Source organism: Phalacrocorax carbo, chromosome 8 (assembly GCF_963921805.1).
Source record: "Phalacrocorax carbo chromosome 8, bPhaCar2.1, whole genome shotgun sequence".
NCBI classification, from domain to species: Eukaryota; Metazoa; Chordata; class Aves; order Suliformes; family Phalacrocoracidae; genus Phalacrocorax; species Phalacrocorax carbo.
The window spans coordinates 10,378,576-10,393,791 of NC_087520.1; the positions used below are offsets into that span (position 1 = coordinate 10,378,576).

The 15,216-nt window shown below is 51.0% G+C and overlaps 2 protein-coding genes across 5 annotated transcripts; one reads left to right on the forward strand and one right to left on the reverse strand.

The window, feature by feature from the left end:
* Window positions 1–1,696: 1,696 nt before the first annotated feature.
* On the reverse strand, window positions 1,697–10,429 carry KIAA1191 (KIAA1191 ortholog). Its single transcript, XM_064458596.1, has 7 exons — window positions 10,248–10,429; window positions 9,976–10,166; window positions 8,458–8,584; window positions 6,665–6,789; window positions 4,414–4,520; window positions 3,956–4,092; window positions 1,697–3,500 (listed from the first exon to the last, which is right to left on the reverse strand). Exons 1-7 carry the CDS (start codon window positions 10,273–10,275, stop codon window positions 3,292–3,294), a joined length of 924 nt encoding a protein of 307 aa, XP_064314666.1. The 5' UTR covers window positions 10,276–10,429; the 3' UTR covers window positions 1,697–3,291.
* On the forward strand, window positions 10,352–15,190 carry ARL10 (ADP ribosylation factor like GTPase 10). Of its 4 annotated transcripts, XM_064458593.1 has the most exons (6): window positions 10,411–10,493; window positions 11,207–11,295; window positions 12,130–12,412; window positions 13,046–13,208; window positions 13,430–13,605; window positions 14,066–15,190. In XM_064458593.1, exons 2-6 carry the CDS (start codon window positions 11,207–11,209, stop codon window positions 14,240–14,242), a joined length of 888 nt encoding a protein of 295 aa, XP_064314663.1. In that variant the 5' UTR covers window positions 10,411–10,493; the 3' UTR covers window positions 14,243–15,190. The 4 variants fall into 4 exon arrangements, 3 of the variants coding, with proteins under 3 accessions (XP_064314663.1, XP_064314662.1, XP_064314664.1); XM_064458592.1 differs by having other exon boundaries at window positions 10,411–11,295; XM_064458594.1 differs by having other exon boundaries at window positions 10,411–12,412.
* The last annotated feature ends 26 nt before the right edge of the window (window positions 15,191–15,216 follow it).

Consider the following 15,216-nt stretch of genomic DNA (forward strand, 5'->3'; position numbering starts at 1 on the left):
GCTGGGACCTGGAGCCAAAATTTAGCCAAGATAAGGAGGTAGCCGAAACAAGAACAGCCTGCACGATGACAAAACCTTGTTGCTTTAGGGAGTCAAAGAGGCCTCAAGATTCAAAGTACCTAAACAAAGTCACAATTACATTTGGCCTTAAGGCAGACATTCAGAGCCATAAAGATAAGGAACTGCAGAGCAGACACTAAACCAGAACAGGCCACCCCTCAAGGGCAGTACGTATGTAATCTCAGAACCGAGTCTGCGTGAAAACAAGGGTTAACTAGTGGACACAGGGAGGAAGAGTATGTCCTTCATGCAGAGACCCCTGACGACCACCACCCGGAGACACCAATAGGCATGTGCAAATAATGCCTGAATATGTATATCTTTTATCAGAAAGCTAATGAATATGTATATGAAGCATGGACTTAACTGGCACAAAGAGATCTGACTTTAGGAGGAGCGATCCCCCTGCACCCGGATCCCCCATGCATCTGTCACCGCAAATAAAGAATGCCTGCCTTTTAACACTACACTGGTGTTACAACGTTTATTCCCAATTTCAGTGACACCAGTGCTGCACACACTGAAGACCTGGTGCTTGCTACACAGCAACGTCTCATCTAGAAGCCTGGCTTCAGTTAGCTCAGAAGTGTTTGGAAGGGTCTGACCTGGGGCTTGCAGGTTTGCTTCTTATTCTTTAGGAAGCGTCTTTGCAACTGCCAGATGTAGAACAAACCACTCATCCACATGACATTGCCCCTCTAGTCCAAGGATAAGCCATCCAGAGAAAAATGAAGTGTGTATTGGGATTAGTAGTCAGAAGCATTTCCAATAGTGCAAACTCCAAGTGCTCCCTGCTCCAGAAGGCTGCTCTTTCTGCATGGTAAGCTCATTCAGGTGTATTTTCCAGATAGGCACCTAATCTGGGTTAGACTTTATCATTAGACTAGAAAAGCCACCACATTCCAGCAAGAGGTCCAGTTATGGATGTTTTCCGATACATTCATCATATCCCAAGATGATGTCAGAGTAAAATACAGGAAGCAGAATGAGAATCACACAAAGAGCCCACATTTTAACCCCAGCCTTTCCAAACTAAACTATAAGATCAGCCTGTGTAATGACCTGCAGCAGCAGCAGCCGCAGCCTGTACCAGAGTTATTTCACCACTTTTAGTTCTGCTAACACTCTAGGAGCACAGGAAACACCAGCATTCAGCCCAAACACCTCCAGCCCAGGAGAACTGAGTGCTCTATCAGCAGATCTTTGGCAGCTACAGATGCCACAACAGCACTCAAACCAGAACTTTTTAGAGGAAGGTAAAGCAGATATGGCTGCACCACCAGGAGCTGGGCACCTCTAGGAAAACAGCAGCCTGGCTCCCGCACCTGTGCCCACCTCCAGCGTATGGAGTGCTCACAAGCTGCAAGAGAAGCTGTCTCAGACACATGAAGAACCACCATTTGAAGAGCTCAAGAAAACAAAGATTTCATGTTTCTTTTCATCTGCACAAGCCCTAAGACTGAGTCTGGCTTTATACCTAGACTCCCTGTTAAAATGCAGTTTTACAGAGCAAACATCTCACCCTAGCACAAGTGCTGCCAGAGCCTTATTAGGCAGAATCTTGACCCCACACTCACTGGACAGCCCCACATTTCTTCCACAGATGCTTTGCCAGTGCTAACACACACCAAGGACCTCCACTGACAAGGATTTTATTTTATTGTAACAAACAAAAATCATACACATTAGCAACATGAATACAGACAACAAATAAATTAATGTCAAATGAGACTGATTGCCAAGGTGCAAATGAGTGGCAACAGTGAAAACTGCTTGGTCGGGTAAGAGACTTTCAACACAGCACATTGCTGGCAGTGCTGTTCAAGCTTGAAAGGAAGCAGAGCCACAAAACATGCTTCTTCAGAGGGGACAGCAGCAAGACAACTGAGCCAACCCTGCCTCACCCTCCAGGAGGAATGCTTGGTTTAAGAAGGTAGAAAACCCAGAGCTCAGTTACCAGCTGTTAAGTAACCTCTGTATAATGTCCTTGCAACAGAGAAGCTGCCAGCACCATATACAAGGCTGCGCTTCCACCTCACCACTACATAAAGCCTGCTGCTGGCTGAGGGAGCTCTGCAACACAATCATGAGATGAGAGGAGACCCATTTGCCACAGGACAGGTGAAGACTACAGAGCAATGCTGCCTATAATGCTTACAGAATTAGATGGTAGCCAGGAGTTCCTTCCACTTTTCATGAAAGCAAGTGTTAGCTGTTCCCAGTAACTGATTCTGACTAGGCCAAGTTACATGTACCTGTATCATAACAGGGAGGAATGTTTAGACTTGATCCACCCTCAGTCCTCCCCCAGCCCTGCAAAATGCATTTAACCCTGATGAAACAGAAAACCCTACCTGAGAAGTGTGCCTGGTGTATAATACACTTCTAGTACGTGACTCATAAGATGCTAAAAAAAAAAAATCAATCAGCACCCAGAGTGCCAGAACATCTGTAAGTCTGTTGTCTAGAAGGCAGAACAGTGTTTGGCAGAAGGAGAGGAGGATTACTTGGTCCACGCCATACCAGCCTGGTCATTTCCACCTTTTCAGAGGAACAAGAGCTGGAAGAGAAGCAATTCTTCCTTGTTACTGCCAAGTCCCATTAAATTCTGCTTCCTGCCTTTCTATTAAAAGCATCTTAGAGTGCTCCACTTTTCCTTTAAAAAAAATATTCCAAGAACAAAAGAAGTACTAGGTGTGTTGAACTGGATAGTAAGGGAGTGCCACATTTACTAATCCACCACATTCCCAGAGCAACTTCCTTCTGGCAATTAATGATCCAGTTTTTAGTCCTTGCTTGTTTTCATCATTTTCCACTGGTGCTCTGTATACACCAGACAGAACCACAGCGCTCCTGAGGGTACTCCAGCACTGAACACGACAAGACAGTCAGACTACAGGAAGACAAGCCAGCCTGCTTGCACATCACATGCAGTCTTGTACCAAAAAACACAGTTCAAGGTTTTACTGTGGTGCAGTGTACTGGTAAGCACATCTAACACAGCCTAGCAGACTGAAATGGTGCAATACAGCAGACAGGATGGTTTACACTGGTTTAGTACTCGTGCAGGAGTTTTTCCAAGACTGGCTTTAGGAGGACAGTCACAACTGTTTCCTTTTCTGAGATGAAGAGCTGGAAGGGCAACGTCCCTATTTTACTGCAGCACAATGGGACAGGGAAGCAGAGCCTAAGACACCCGGTAGCCTACTAAAGACACCAGAAGCATTCTTCCTAGAAACCCGTGGGAGTGAGCACGTTCAGATCCCGAGGTTTGATATTATGGGAACGTGGAGATTGTTTCCTCCCTTCTGTGACTGGGATGTCCATTTTGGGTGGCTTGAAGCTGACTGGATCTTCTGGCATCCTAGTAGCCTGAGCACGCATCAGCTCCATCGGGGATGGCTTCTGGGCCCCCTTATAGGACTGGACGGTAAATCCTCCTGATTATAAAAAAATTACAGCAAGTAAGAGCTAGGAAAACTAGTCAAGTCCTTTTTCCACTGCTGCCAGGAACAGGCACTGTCACTGATGCCCAACACTGCAGAAAGCCTATGCAAGACACCACAGCTTCATGTCACCTAAAACCTACTCCAATGGCTGACACTTCCAGTTCTGGTTCTACCAGGCAGCAGAAAGAGTAAAAAGCTGTCACCTTCACATCCTGCCTTTCGACTGCAGCTCAGTGCAAGTAATTTCTACTTTCATATCCTTGGCACAGGTTTTTACCCAACTGCTTTATATTTAGGCACAGAAATTATATGAATAGCACACATTCACATGGTGGTCCTAGAAAGTAACAAGGCAGGCAGGATAAGGTTCCAGAACTAGCTAGCAAGTTCGTTGTATGACAGTTCTCCCCTAGCTCTTGCAGGGCAGGAGGTCTTAGAGGACATACCTGGATCATTGGTGGATTTCTGGATGGCTTTGGGTCCAAAAAAGCTCCATCTTTCAGATGGCAATTTGTCCCCACCAGCTTCTATGGCAAAGTCTGGGCCAATAACAGAAGTAGAGGATCCCTGACTAAACCAGCCCCTAGGAAAAAAATAATTGATATATATATAAAACATGAGAATAAATACTTCAAGTGCCCCCCCATGCCAAGAACTTTACATGTAGTTATCAGGGACAATTTACTCAATCTCAAAAGGTTTGTTACCACCCAGAATGAAGACATGTATGCTGAAGTTTCACAAGCTTTCAATATTTGGATCTATCCAACACAAATCCATAGTAAGCTCTGTATTTCAGCCCTTAGACAGTCCCTTGCTGGATAAGGAGGTTATTTGTAGCAGGTCCCACCTCAGCAGCCTGTAGGAAACCCAGGGAGACAGTGATCTGCCAGCGACAGAGTACCTGTTTTTATGCTTGGGAGAGGAGTGGGGAGTGCTGCTTGGAGTGGATTGAGCAGAAGTAGTCTGTTTGTCATCTTTTGTCATCTCTCGACTCTGCATTTTTAGCTTCTATTAAGAGAAGCAAGAGAAACACAGAAGCAATTGAGTTTAAATACAAGATGTAAGGAACAAACAGCCAGTTTTATTGTAAAACTGGATAATTGTTTATATTACAGGTGATAAAGGATTTTATGTCACTTCACGTAAAGCTGAACCCAGTACTACAATACTCACATTCACCCCTTAAGCTTGTTTCCACATCAGATACAAGCATTTTGGAAGTCTGCCATGCTCAAAGACACATCTTCCAGGCTAGAGGAAGTAACACCTACAGCTCACTCTGCAATTCAGAGTCACTACCCACCAGTAATGCACTGCTTCAATATCAGCATTCAGAAGGAGGCTGCAGATATAGCAGAGCTAGCTTGCAGATCAGTTCAGCTACCTGTAACAAGTCTAAATGCCACATCAGCCATTTGTCTCCAGCACTTTTCAGAGCAAAGTTTTCAGTCCCAAGGATTCTCTAAAGAAGGTAAGACCAGACTTTGTACAGAAGGTACAAGGTCTAAGAGCACTAGACCCTGAGAAGTAATCCACATAGGACAGGATGGAAACACTGCTCTATGTGGGGTCGTGACCCTGGGACTGGACTAGTGTCAGGGGTCTGCTGAAGAAGGGACACCATGATGAGGCTGAGGTGAGGGGTGGAACTAGATGAAGACTTGGTAGTCACCCCTTGATTGCACAGTTGGGGCTGTGGGCTAGACTTCGATAATATGCCTCTGTCACTCCCTACACTGCTTATCAGCTGCCAGAAAATCAGGCCTAAACCTATAACAAGAGCCTAAACAGTTTCTAACAGAACACCCTGGGGGAAGTATTTAAACCAAATCAAGAAGCTGTCACCCACTCACAACTAACACTAATCACAAGCACAACTCATCATTGAAGGTTTAGTTGTGTGGCTCTAATTATAGAAGCGAACATTTTCACTGAATCATGAGGCCTCCCTTCCTCTTTTCCCCTCATTTATCTACCCAAACAGCCTCTGTTCAGCTCCAAAAGTCATAGCAGGATGTGCTGTAGCAATTAAGACTCTGGGTACAAAGACATGTGGGGACTGGGGGCTTCACAGCAGCTCTAAAATTGGAGAATGGGAGTAACTCAGTGGAATTCCCTCTTAGCTGGTTAGAGACCCCCATCACCTTTGACCTCACCACAGACTACTGGAACACCAAGCAGATTGCATCCCCCTTCCCCTGATTTCATGTATCTTGCTCTACCAATTTCTGCCTTATTATGTATTGGGCTTACTATATGGGTTAAAGCAAACTTGCTTAAGGACAGTGGAAAACTTAATAAAATTGTGGTATATGTTAAGTACCTGGCACCTCATCAGTGAAGCACATTAACAAACCATCTGTCTTGCTGCAGATAACAATCCAGCAACAGTCCATGACACTCTTGAACACCAATATGAACTGCATTTGAAGAGTACGCCTGGTCATTAAATAAACAGGAACTGGGTGTACATGAACCAGGTTATTACAAGGCAGACAGTACTAACAACTTTGAAGAAGTCACTTGAAGGGCAGTTATAGTTCAAACACCAACTACACAGGCCCCTTCTCAGAATGTTTCCTGTGGCTATCCAAGCCACACTAATGCAATTCACCAATGCTATTATTGAAACTTTGACCTTGTGGGAACACACTTGGAGAGTTCACTAACTCCAGCTGCAAGATTACTGTGGGCAACTGAGCTCATCAGCAACATGTTGATTCAAGACCTTTATTGCCTTTATTTCCAGTAAGAGGCAAACCCAATTTCATCTAACTCCCGCATCAGAAATGCACAGCTTACAAGTTCTCTTGGGACAAACAGTTAAAACAATCAACTGCAGGGCACCATTCAAAGGTACAGCAAGCAACGAGATTCTGTGTAGGGATGTTCCCACCTGGAAAGACAACTGTGATAGTCTGACATGACTGTGGAATATGACAGATTTCCAAAAAAGTTTGTTTCAAAACTATAAAGGCTAACACTAAGTTTAAAATATAAGTGAGCAACCTTTTTTACACAATGAGCTAAAAGCCTTCAGAGGAAGCAGTTCAAGGAGTCCTAGAAAATTGCTCCAAAAAGTTATGTCACCAGATAGGTGTTAAGCTAGTACACAACCTACATGGAGAAAGCCAATGCAAAGCAAGCCTTACATGGACAGCCTCAGCCACTCGGTGATACTTGGTCTCCTCAGTAGTGAGGCCTTTGTGGGGAGTATAGCCAGCATCTCTCAGTCCTGCTTGCTGCTCAAAGCGCTGAATGCTCTCCTGAGTCTGCTCTGGAATGGACAAGAGCACATATTCACACAGAAATGCCACCAAAAGCAGTTCTGGCAGATAAAGGCAACTTAAGCAACTAAATGTAAGACCCTTTTTTCATCATTCATACCTACATGTTGTGATGAGTTGATAGAGGCAGCAAGATGAAGCTAATGAGATATTCCAACTTGAAAAGCACACTGAGTCATAGGGCTAAGTCAGATGAGCAGTGATTTGTCCCAAATCACCAGATGTATTACAAATGCAACACCTGTAATTAAAGCCATCTCACCCAAAAAGCTGCATTGCTCCTAATTACAACTTCCTAAATCTTGGAGACCCCAATAAGCTGTACATTTTAATTGGCCCTCTAGGGTCACAGGAGGGTTTTTTGCCAACAAATAAAATGAAGTCTTCTGAAAGACTTCCCCACAGTAGCTAATCTGACAATCACAGCCTTGCAGAACCAGTGGTAAAGACTCCCAGGGATTCTAGATTAGGAAAAAGTAAGCTTTTTCGGCCAAATACAGAGCCAGCTTCTAATACACTGATATCAGCTTCAGTTCTGAAAAATAAGCAATTTCCCACCACCAGCAGCATAAAATGTTCACTCCCTACTGGAACTAAGAAAAGTCAAAAGGAATTAGAGTACAAAAAAATTCTGGAAAAGCCCAATGTCATCTTTAAAAGAGACAACACTTCCCATGTTAAAGTTATTTGCAGGGATAGTGCACTGTATATATGAGAAATCTAGAGGACCTTTGTCTGTTTATTTCCAACTTGTGACTGAATGTTCTTCCTGGGAAGTGTAGATTGGGGCTCCTGACTTCTTACTGCGCGAGAAGATTTTTAGACCATCATGGTTTTAACTAATTGGCATTTTATCATTAGACTAGAACAGGAGCTGCTTTTGAGAAGAAAGTCCATTTTCCTGGATGTTATTTTCTGAAGCATTGGCTATTTTTGAGCCAAGGCTGTAACAAGTACAAATGTATAGCTATTCCAAAATGCTGGTCTGAAAATCTAGAAGTCTTTGGAAGCACTGCTTGGAGGAAAAGATGAAGCTCAGATCCCAGCTGCTAAAAGAGGCAGCAGCAGGGACAGATTAACACATGAATAATTCCTCTTGCTGCAAACGGGTATGTCTTCTCTGCAAGCATAACTGACCCAACTCAATTTCAAAGCACCATGAATTATGAGGTTTGTTTTTTAAGGGTTACTGTTAGCAAGAGAGCTGCTGCTGCTATTAACATAAATGCCAGCAAGTGCTCCATTAGCACAGTATGTCAGCTCTCCACACCACTCTGGTTAATTTTAGAGCTTTACCTGTCATTCGGGAATAGCAAGTTAATAAGCAAACAGAATAGCAGCAGCAACCTCTGCACTCCAGCAACAAGGTGGCATGGACTGCAGTATCACATCAGCTGATAATCTACCCTGCACTCCTCCCTCATCACCCACCTCCAGCACCTGGAAACAGAGACAGTAAGTGTGGCCTATTCTCCAGTTCCTTGCTTCCTTCTAGAATCATCCTCCAAAAAAAAACACCTCATACAGCTCAAGAGTAGAGTCAGTCTGAACCTACAAGCTGTCCAGGAACTCTGGTAGTTACCTTGAGGCATTACCAAGCCAGAGCATGCTCACATGCCCACCGCATTAGCCACCACATTAGAGGTGAGAGTTCTTACTTGTAATGAGAGAGTTCATGATGATATGAGTGGCCTTGGCCTTCACCACAGGTACCTTGTTCACACTTTCAGTGGATGATGAAGGAGTTATGACAGGTGCATTCATGTTAGCATCCCCTTCCTCAATCTGTGGAGAAGAAGCAGGGTACAGTTTAAGATAAAAAAGTACCTCAGCACCTTGCCAGGACACATCTCTAACTACCCAAATGAGACAAGGCCAAGCTGCTCTAGCAGCTAGCCTTCATCCCATGGAAGAAACCCATACACCATTCTCACTACAGTCCAGGAATATTTAGAGCTTGAACCTTGCAATTCTTAGCCATGAACAAGCAGCTCACATCCAACATTTGAAAACCTACCAAGCTCAGAGCCAACAAGTTGTTAGTCTAAGTACAAAAAGGTCAACAGGAAAGAAGCCAGAACATGTTTACTTCTATTCTCATAGCTGCAAATCAGACTTCAAGGTTAGTTGGGTAAGAGCACCTTCCAGACAGCTCAGAAACACAAACTATTTACAGAATGGCATCACACAGATTAGAGGCTGGTGTTAGATCTTGTTTTCCCCCTCATCCCCTGTATCAGTTTCTTGCTCAGTGTATCTAGTGGTCATAGCTCTACCACCGATCACTAGATGCTAGCAACAAAAAATCAGACAATAAATGCTAGAAAACAAGAAATCTTGTGAAACTTAGACTTCCTCCCCCTAACACAGCAGTTACTGTTCCATGACTGGACAGTTCGGTTTTTGTGCCAAACATATCTAAGTTTTCTTCCACAAGAAAGATTTTAAAACAAAATGAGGTGAAAAGTAGAGGTTAAGCTCCAAAGGATGCAGGGTTACTCATTTCCATTCAACAACATTTACCTTCACTTCAATCTAAATTTAACAGAGCTGGTCTTGCACTCAAAGCATCCCCAGTGTCATTTCATAGAACAGTTTGGGTTGGAAAGGACCTTCAAAGATCATCTAGTCCAGCCCCACTGCTGCAGGCAGGGACACCTTTCACTAGTCTGTTGGGCTGATGGCTGGACTTGATGATCCTAGAGGTCTTTTCCAACCTTAATGATTGTATGATTCTAAATTAGGTTGCTCAAAGCCTCATCCCAACTGACTTCAAATACTTCCAGGAACGGAGCATCCACTGCTTCTCCAGGCAACCTGTACCAGTGCCTCACCACCCTCATCATAAAGAATTTACATCCAACCTTCATCTACCCTTTGCTCTGGTTTAGTTACCCCTGGTTACACCCTGCAGCTTTTTTACCTGTTAACACCTCCGATAAGCAAGGGAACCCCCAGAACACGCTTATCTCAGCCATACTTCAACACCCCTGCAACAGAGCCAGGCAGCAAAGCTGGCCTTTTGCCCCCAGCACCCACCAAGGGCTCCGAGGGCCCGGCGGGGCAGCAGCTAGCCCAGTGCTGTGTCCCAGCCAGGCCGGAGGGCTACCAGGGCCGGGCTGCAGCAGCACACTGAAGGCACCTGGTCCGAGCTGAGGCAACCGGCCGGACCGTACCTTCGAGAGCTCCTGGTACTTGCGCTCGGGGATGACCGGCTGCTTCCAGAGGACGTTGGCACAGAGGTCGGCGGGCGGCGGGGTCATGGGAGCCGTGTCCTCCAGGGCGTCGTCGTAGCTGAAGGCCCGTCGCGGCACGCCGACGGGCAGCGACATCTTGCCAGGGCGGGCCCCACCGCCCTGCTCCAGCGCTGCGAACACAGAGGGCAGCGCTCAGCGCCGCCGGGGCCGACCGGGGCCGGTGGGGAGCGCGGGGGTGGGGGAGGCCTTACCGGGAGCGTCAGGCTGCCGCGAGGTCATGGCGGCGGCGGCGCCGCGGCTCGGCTGAGGCTAGCGCGGCTCGGCGGGGGACGGCGGGCTGGGGGCCGGCGGCGCCATGGCGGGGCCGGCGGGGGACCCAACGCCGCCGTCGGCCCGGAGGCGCGAGGAGCTCCATCCCCCACCGCGGGAGGGCTCTTATAGGCGCGTAGGTCTCGCGAGAGCTGGCGGCGGCGCGCGGGGCACGCTGGGAGTTGTAGGTCGGTATGCGGTGAGGCGTGGCCTAGCGAAAGGGGCGTGGCCAAGGTGCGGGGCGTGGCCGGGCCCCACGGGGGCGTCGGGCGTTGGGCTTTGGGGCACGGGTGGGCATCGCTGCCCGCCGCACCCCGTCCCTGCCAGACCTCACTGCCGTGGGGTTTGCTGCCTCGGTGGTGCTGCTTGACCCTGCCCACTCTGGCACACCCGCCACCTGCTTCTGCCTGCCCCCATCCCCTGCCCCACCATGAGCTGACAGCAAAACACATAGGACCCCCACGGAGGGGTGCCCAGCCCACGGGCCTGGCAGCGGGGTGGGACCCAGGCACAGTGGCTCCAGGGAAGGTCCTGCAGCTGCTTTCAGAGGAACCTGGCCCAGCACAGGGTATACGTTGTGTCACTGGGGAGAACTGGGGTCAAAAGAGTCCTGTGGGCAGCAGGTGCAATGCCTGGGCCCATGGGTGCCTGCTGTGCTGGGTGCCGGGTGGGTGTGGGGCCTGGGGGTGGCTCACCTGTCTGTACACTGGCTGGGGAGGCCTCCCTCCCTCCCTCCATTTGGATGGCTCAGCCCAGATTGTTGTGATGGATGGAGCTACATCGAGTTGGCAGCCAGCCACAAGCAGTGTTCCCCACGGCTCAGTGTTGGGGCCAGTCTTGTTTCACATCTTTATCAATAATCTGGGTGAGGGGACTGAGTGCACCCTCATTAACTTTGCAGATGACATCAAGTTGGGCAGGAGCGCTGATCTGCTCGAGGGTAGGAAGGCTCTGCAGAGGGACCCGGACAGGCTGGATCGATGGGCTGAGGTCAATTGTATGAGGTTTAACAAGGCCAAGTGCCAGGTTGCGCACCTTGGTCACAACAACCCCATGCAATGGTACAGGCTTGGGGAGGAGTGGCTGGAGAGATGCCTGACAGAGAGGGACCTGGGGGAGCTGGCTGACAGCCAGCTGAACATGAGCCAGCAGTGTGCCCAGGTGGCCAAGGTGGCCAACAGCATCCTGGCTTGTATCAGGAATAGTGTGGCCAGCAGGAGCAGGGCAGTGATCGTGCCCCTGTGCTCTGCACTGGTGAGGCCGCACCTCAAATACTGTATTCGGTTTTGGGCTCCTCAGGACAAGAAGGACATTGAGGTGCTCAAGCGTGTCCAGAGAAGGGCAACGAAGCTGATGAAGGATCTGAAGAGCAGGTCTTATGAGGAGTGGCTGAGAGAACTGGGATTGTTTAGTCTGGAGAAGAGGAGGCTGAGGGGAGACCTTATCACTCTCTACAACTACCTGAGAGGAGGTTGTAGTGAGGTGGGTGTTGGTCACCTCTCACAACTCACTAGTGGTAGGGCAAGAGGAAATGGCCTCAAGCTGCATCAGGGGAGGTTTAGATTGGATATTAGGAAAAATGTCTTCACTGAAAGAGTGGTCAGGCATTGGAAAAGGCTGCCTAGAGAGGTGGTGGAGTCGCCATCCCTGCAGGTGTTCAAAACACATGTAGACGTGGCACTTGGGGACTTGATTTAGGAGGTCTGGGGTTGTTGGGTTGGCGGTTGGACTTGATGATCCTAGAAATCTTTTCCAGCTTTAGTGATTCTATGGTTCTATGACCCATCTCTCCCTCCCTACCGCGGTCGGAGCGTCCCCTTTAAGGGCGGCGGTGACGTCGGGGGCGGGCACAGCTGGCGCTGGCGCGCCGCCCGCGGGCACAGCTGGCGGGGTCGGGGGGGTGCAGCTGCGCCGGTGCCGCATGGCTCCGCCCGGCGCCCTCCGGGACCTGACACTGGCCCTGGGGGCCGCCGTGGCCGCCCTCGGCTCCTTCCTCTACATCGCCTGGAAGATCTGCTTCCGCGGCACCGGCACCGGCACCGACTGGAGCGGCTGGTGGGAGCAGGAACTGCGGGAGCTGCGGGAGCGAGCCCCCGCCGGCGACGTGGTAAGGGCGGGGCGGCCCCTCGCCGGGACCCCCGGCTCGTCGCGGGGCGGGAAGGGCGCAGGGTCGGGATCTCCCTGGGATCCCCCATACCGGGATCCTCTACACCGGGAGCCCAGTACCGGCATCTCTTCGATCCCAACGGGGCAGGGACGGGGCAGGGGGTCGGAATCTCTCCAATCCCAACGGGGCAGGGGATCCCTCCGGGTTTCTCACACCATCGAGACCGTCCAGCTGGGGAAGGGGCAGGGGGTCGGCATCGTCTCTGTGATCATCAGGCTAGGGAAGGTTCTGTATCGCCTGCGGGATCCCTCTGAGCGCATGGGGCTGGGGAAGGGGATGCAGGGTCAGGATCACCCTGGGATCTTGCACCAGGATCCCCCTGGAGCCAGTCAGGCTCTGTTCCCCAGGATATTCTGCAGGATGACGGCCCTTGGGGACCCTCAGGCAGTCCATCCTGCTGGGGAAGGGGTCCCCTGTCTGAACCACCCCTGCAGCCCACTGGGCTGGAGATGGGCGTGCAGGGGCTGGGGGAGCTGGCAGGACTCCTTGCTCCGGGCTGGTCCCTCAACCAGCTGCCTGAGCATGGGGCTGCAGATCGTGGGACCAGTCCCACACCCTCCTGCGTCCCCGCAGCTGGACTGGCGGCAGGTGCTGGTGCTGGGGCTGGACGGGGCAGGGAAGAGCAGCGTCCTGCACTACATCTGCAGCCAGACAGCCAGGGAGCACATTGCACCCACCCATGGCTTCAACTCTGCCCAGCTCTACATCGAGGGACTGGAGATGGACCTGCTGGAGGGTAAGACTGGCCTGGCTTTGCTGTGTCCCCTGGGGCTGAGCCTGCATGGCACGGAGGCTGTCCCCACCTGCCGGCACCAGGCTGTGCGGTGCAGAGCATCCCAGGCGGTGGGAGCATCCCGGGCAGCAGGACGTCTGGTTCCCCGGGGTGCTACAGGGAGGCAGGAGGTGGCAGCCCTGCATGCCCCTGCGCAGGGGTCTGATCCTGCCCATCTCCCGCAGTGGGGGGCAGCCAGAACCTGCGAGCATACTGGCCCCACTACCTGAGCCAGGCCCACGTGCTGGTGTTTGTGGTGGACTCGGTGGACAGGTCGCGCCTGCTGACGGCACGGCAGGAGTTGCATGCGCTGCTAGCTGCGGAGCCCCGGCTGCCCCTGGTTGTGCTGGCCAACAAGCAGGTGGGTGTCTATCCATCCATCCATCTGTCCCTCCAGCTGCCCCCAGGGCTGTTTACAGCAAAACTGACCCTCCCAAGGGCTCCAAGGGGAAATCCTGATACCCAAAATCCACCCACTCTTACAAAATCTGATTTCTTGGGGGCTGTCTCATCCAGTTTTCATCAGGAGGCGTGGCTGCCATTACCAGTGCCTCAGCTAACAAGTTTTGGGAGAATACCCCGGCAGCAGCCTGCAAAATCCTACAGGGGAAATACATTCCCCAGGCAGGTGGCCAAGAGCATGCCTGGTGCTCCTTCCCGTTAGCTTGTGCCAAAGCGACTCCAATGTGAGGGCAAGGCAGCCCTGTCAGCACACAGTCCCTGCCAGGACTGCACAGGCAGGATGGGGCCCCTGCCAGCCGGGAACGCTGCTCCCAGCACGGCTCCCCTCCTGAGTGGCCACCTCTCTCTCTCCCTTGCAGGATAAGAGCAATGCCCTCAGTGCGGCAGAGCTGCAGGAGGAGCTGGCCTTGCACATGCTGAGTGGGCAGCGGGAGCTCTTCCTCCTGCCCACCAGCGCGACCTGGGCCAGCCTAAGCACTGCCACCAGCGTCCTCCGTGTGAAAAGCCTGCTGGTCACCCTGCTTTCCCAGCCCTGAGCCCGCACAGGCTCCCACCCCTGGCTTGTATTTGGGGTCTGCGGCACAGGATGGAGGCGGCCAGGCAGGAGCCCTGGAACTGAAGACTTGCTGGTAGCAGGCTGCCAGTTCTGGGGTGTTTGCTGCACCCCACAAGGTTTGGGGTTGAGCTGCTGCACAGCTGCCCTTGGGAAACATGAGCAGCAGGCTCTGCTTTCTGCCACAAGGAGAGGGCAGTTGCCTACCCCACTTTAGGGATGAAGCCTCCCTTGGGATGGTGGCACAAGCATGGCTCTTACCTCCTGGTGAGTGGGAACGTGCAGCACACGGCAGGGCCCCGCACCTTCACAGCAGCCCTGCAGGATATTAAATGAATGGCGCTGAAAAAGTGAGGTAGCCCTTCTACCCACCAGCACAGACAGGTCATCCCAGGAGATGGGCTCTCCTTTCCAAAAAACACAGGGAGTTACTGCTGGCACAGCCCTGCCAATACAGCGCACACCAGTGAGAATAACCAACTCAGGCTGTCCCTCATCAGGGCAGAGCACAGCTGTCAATTCCCCCAACTATGAATTTAAAGCCCTGTGTAGGAGAGATGAAGGCAGGTATTGTGCAGCCCTGCACTGCCCCTTCACCCTGAACCCTGAACAGGGGTAAAGCCAGTCTATTTGGTAGGAGTTGCACTCAGCAGGCATTTGCCCCCCTGCCTGGTCTCCCTCCCTCTCAGCTGCCCCAGGGAGAAGGGAAAGAGGCCAGGCTCAGGGCCCACAGGAAGCCCTGCCTGCAGGCAGAAGGGCTCTTGGGTCAGGCCGTGGGGCACCGGGTCCTGGAAAACCTATTGCAGAAGCTGGGGAGCACACTGGTGAAAGGGAGTATGTGCTGGTCTCTGCTGTGAAACCTTTTGTACAGTCGCTTCTTCCTTCTGTCAATAAAAGAGGCTGATCACTCTGCTGCCCTCCAGCTCCTTGGCAGGGAAGGGGCCTCCAGCCTGGTCT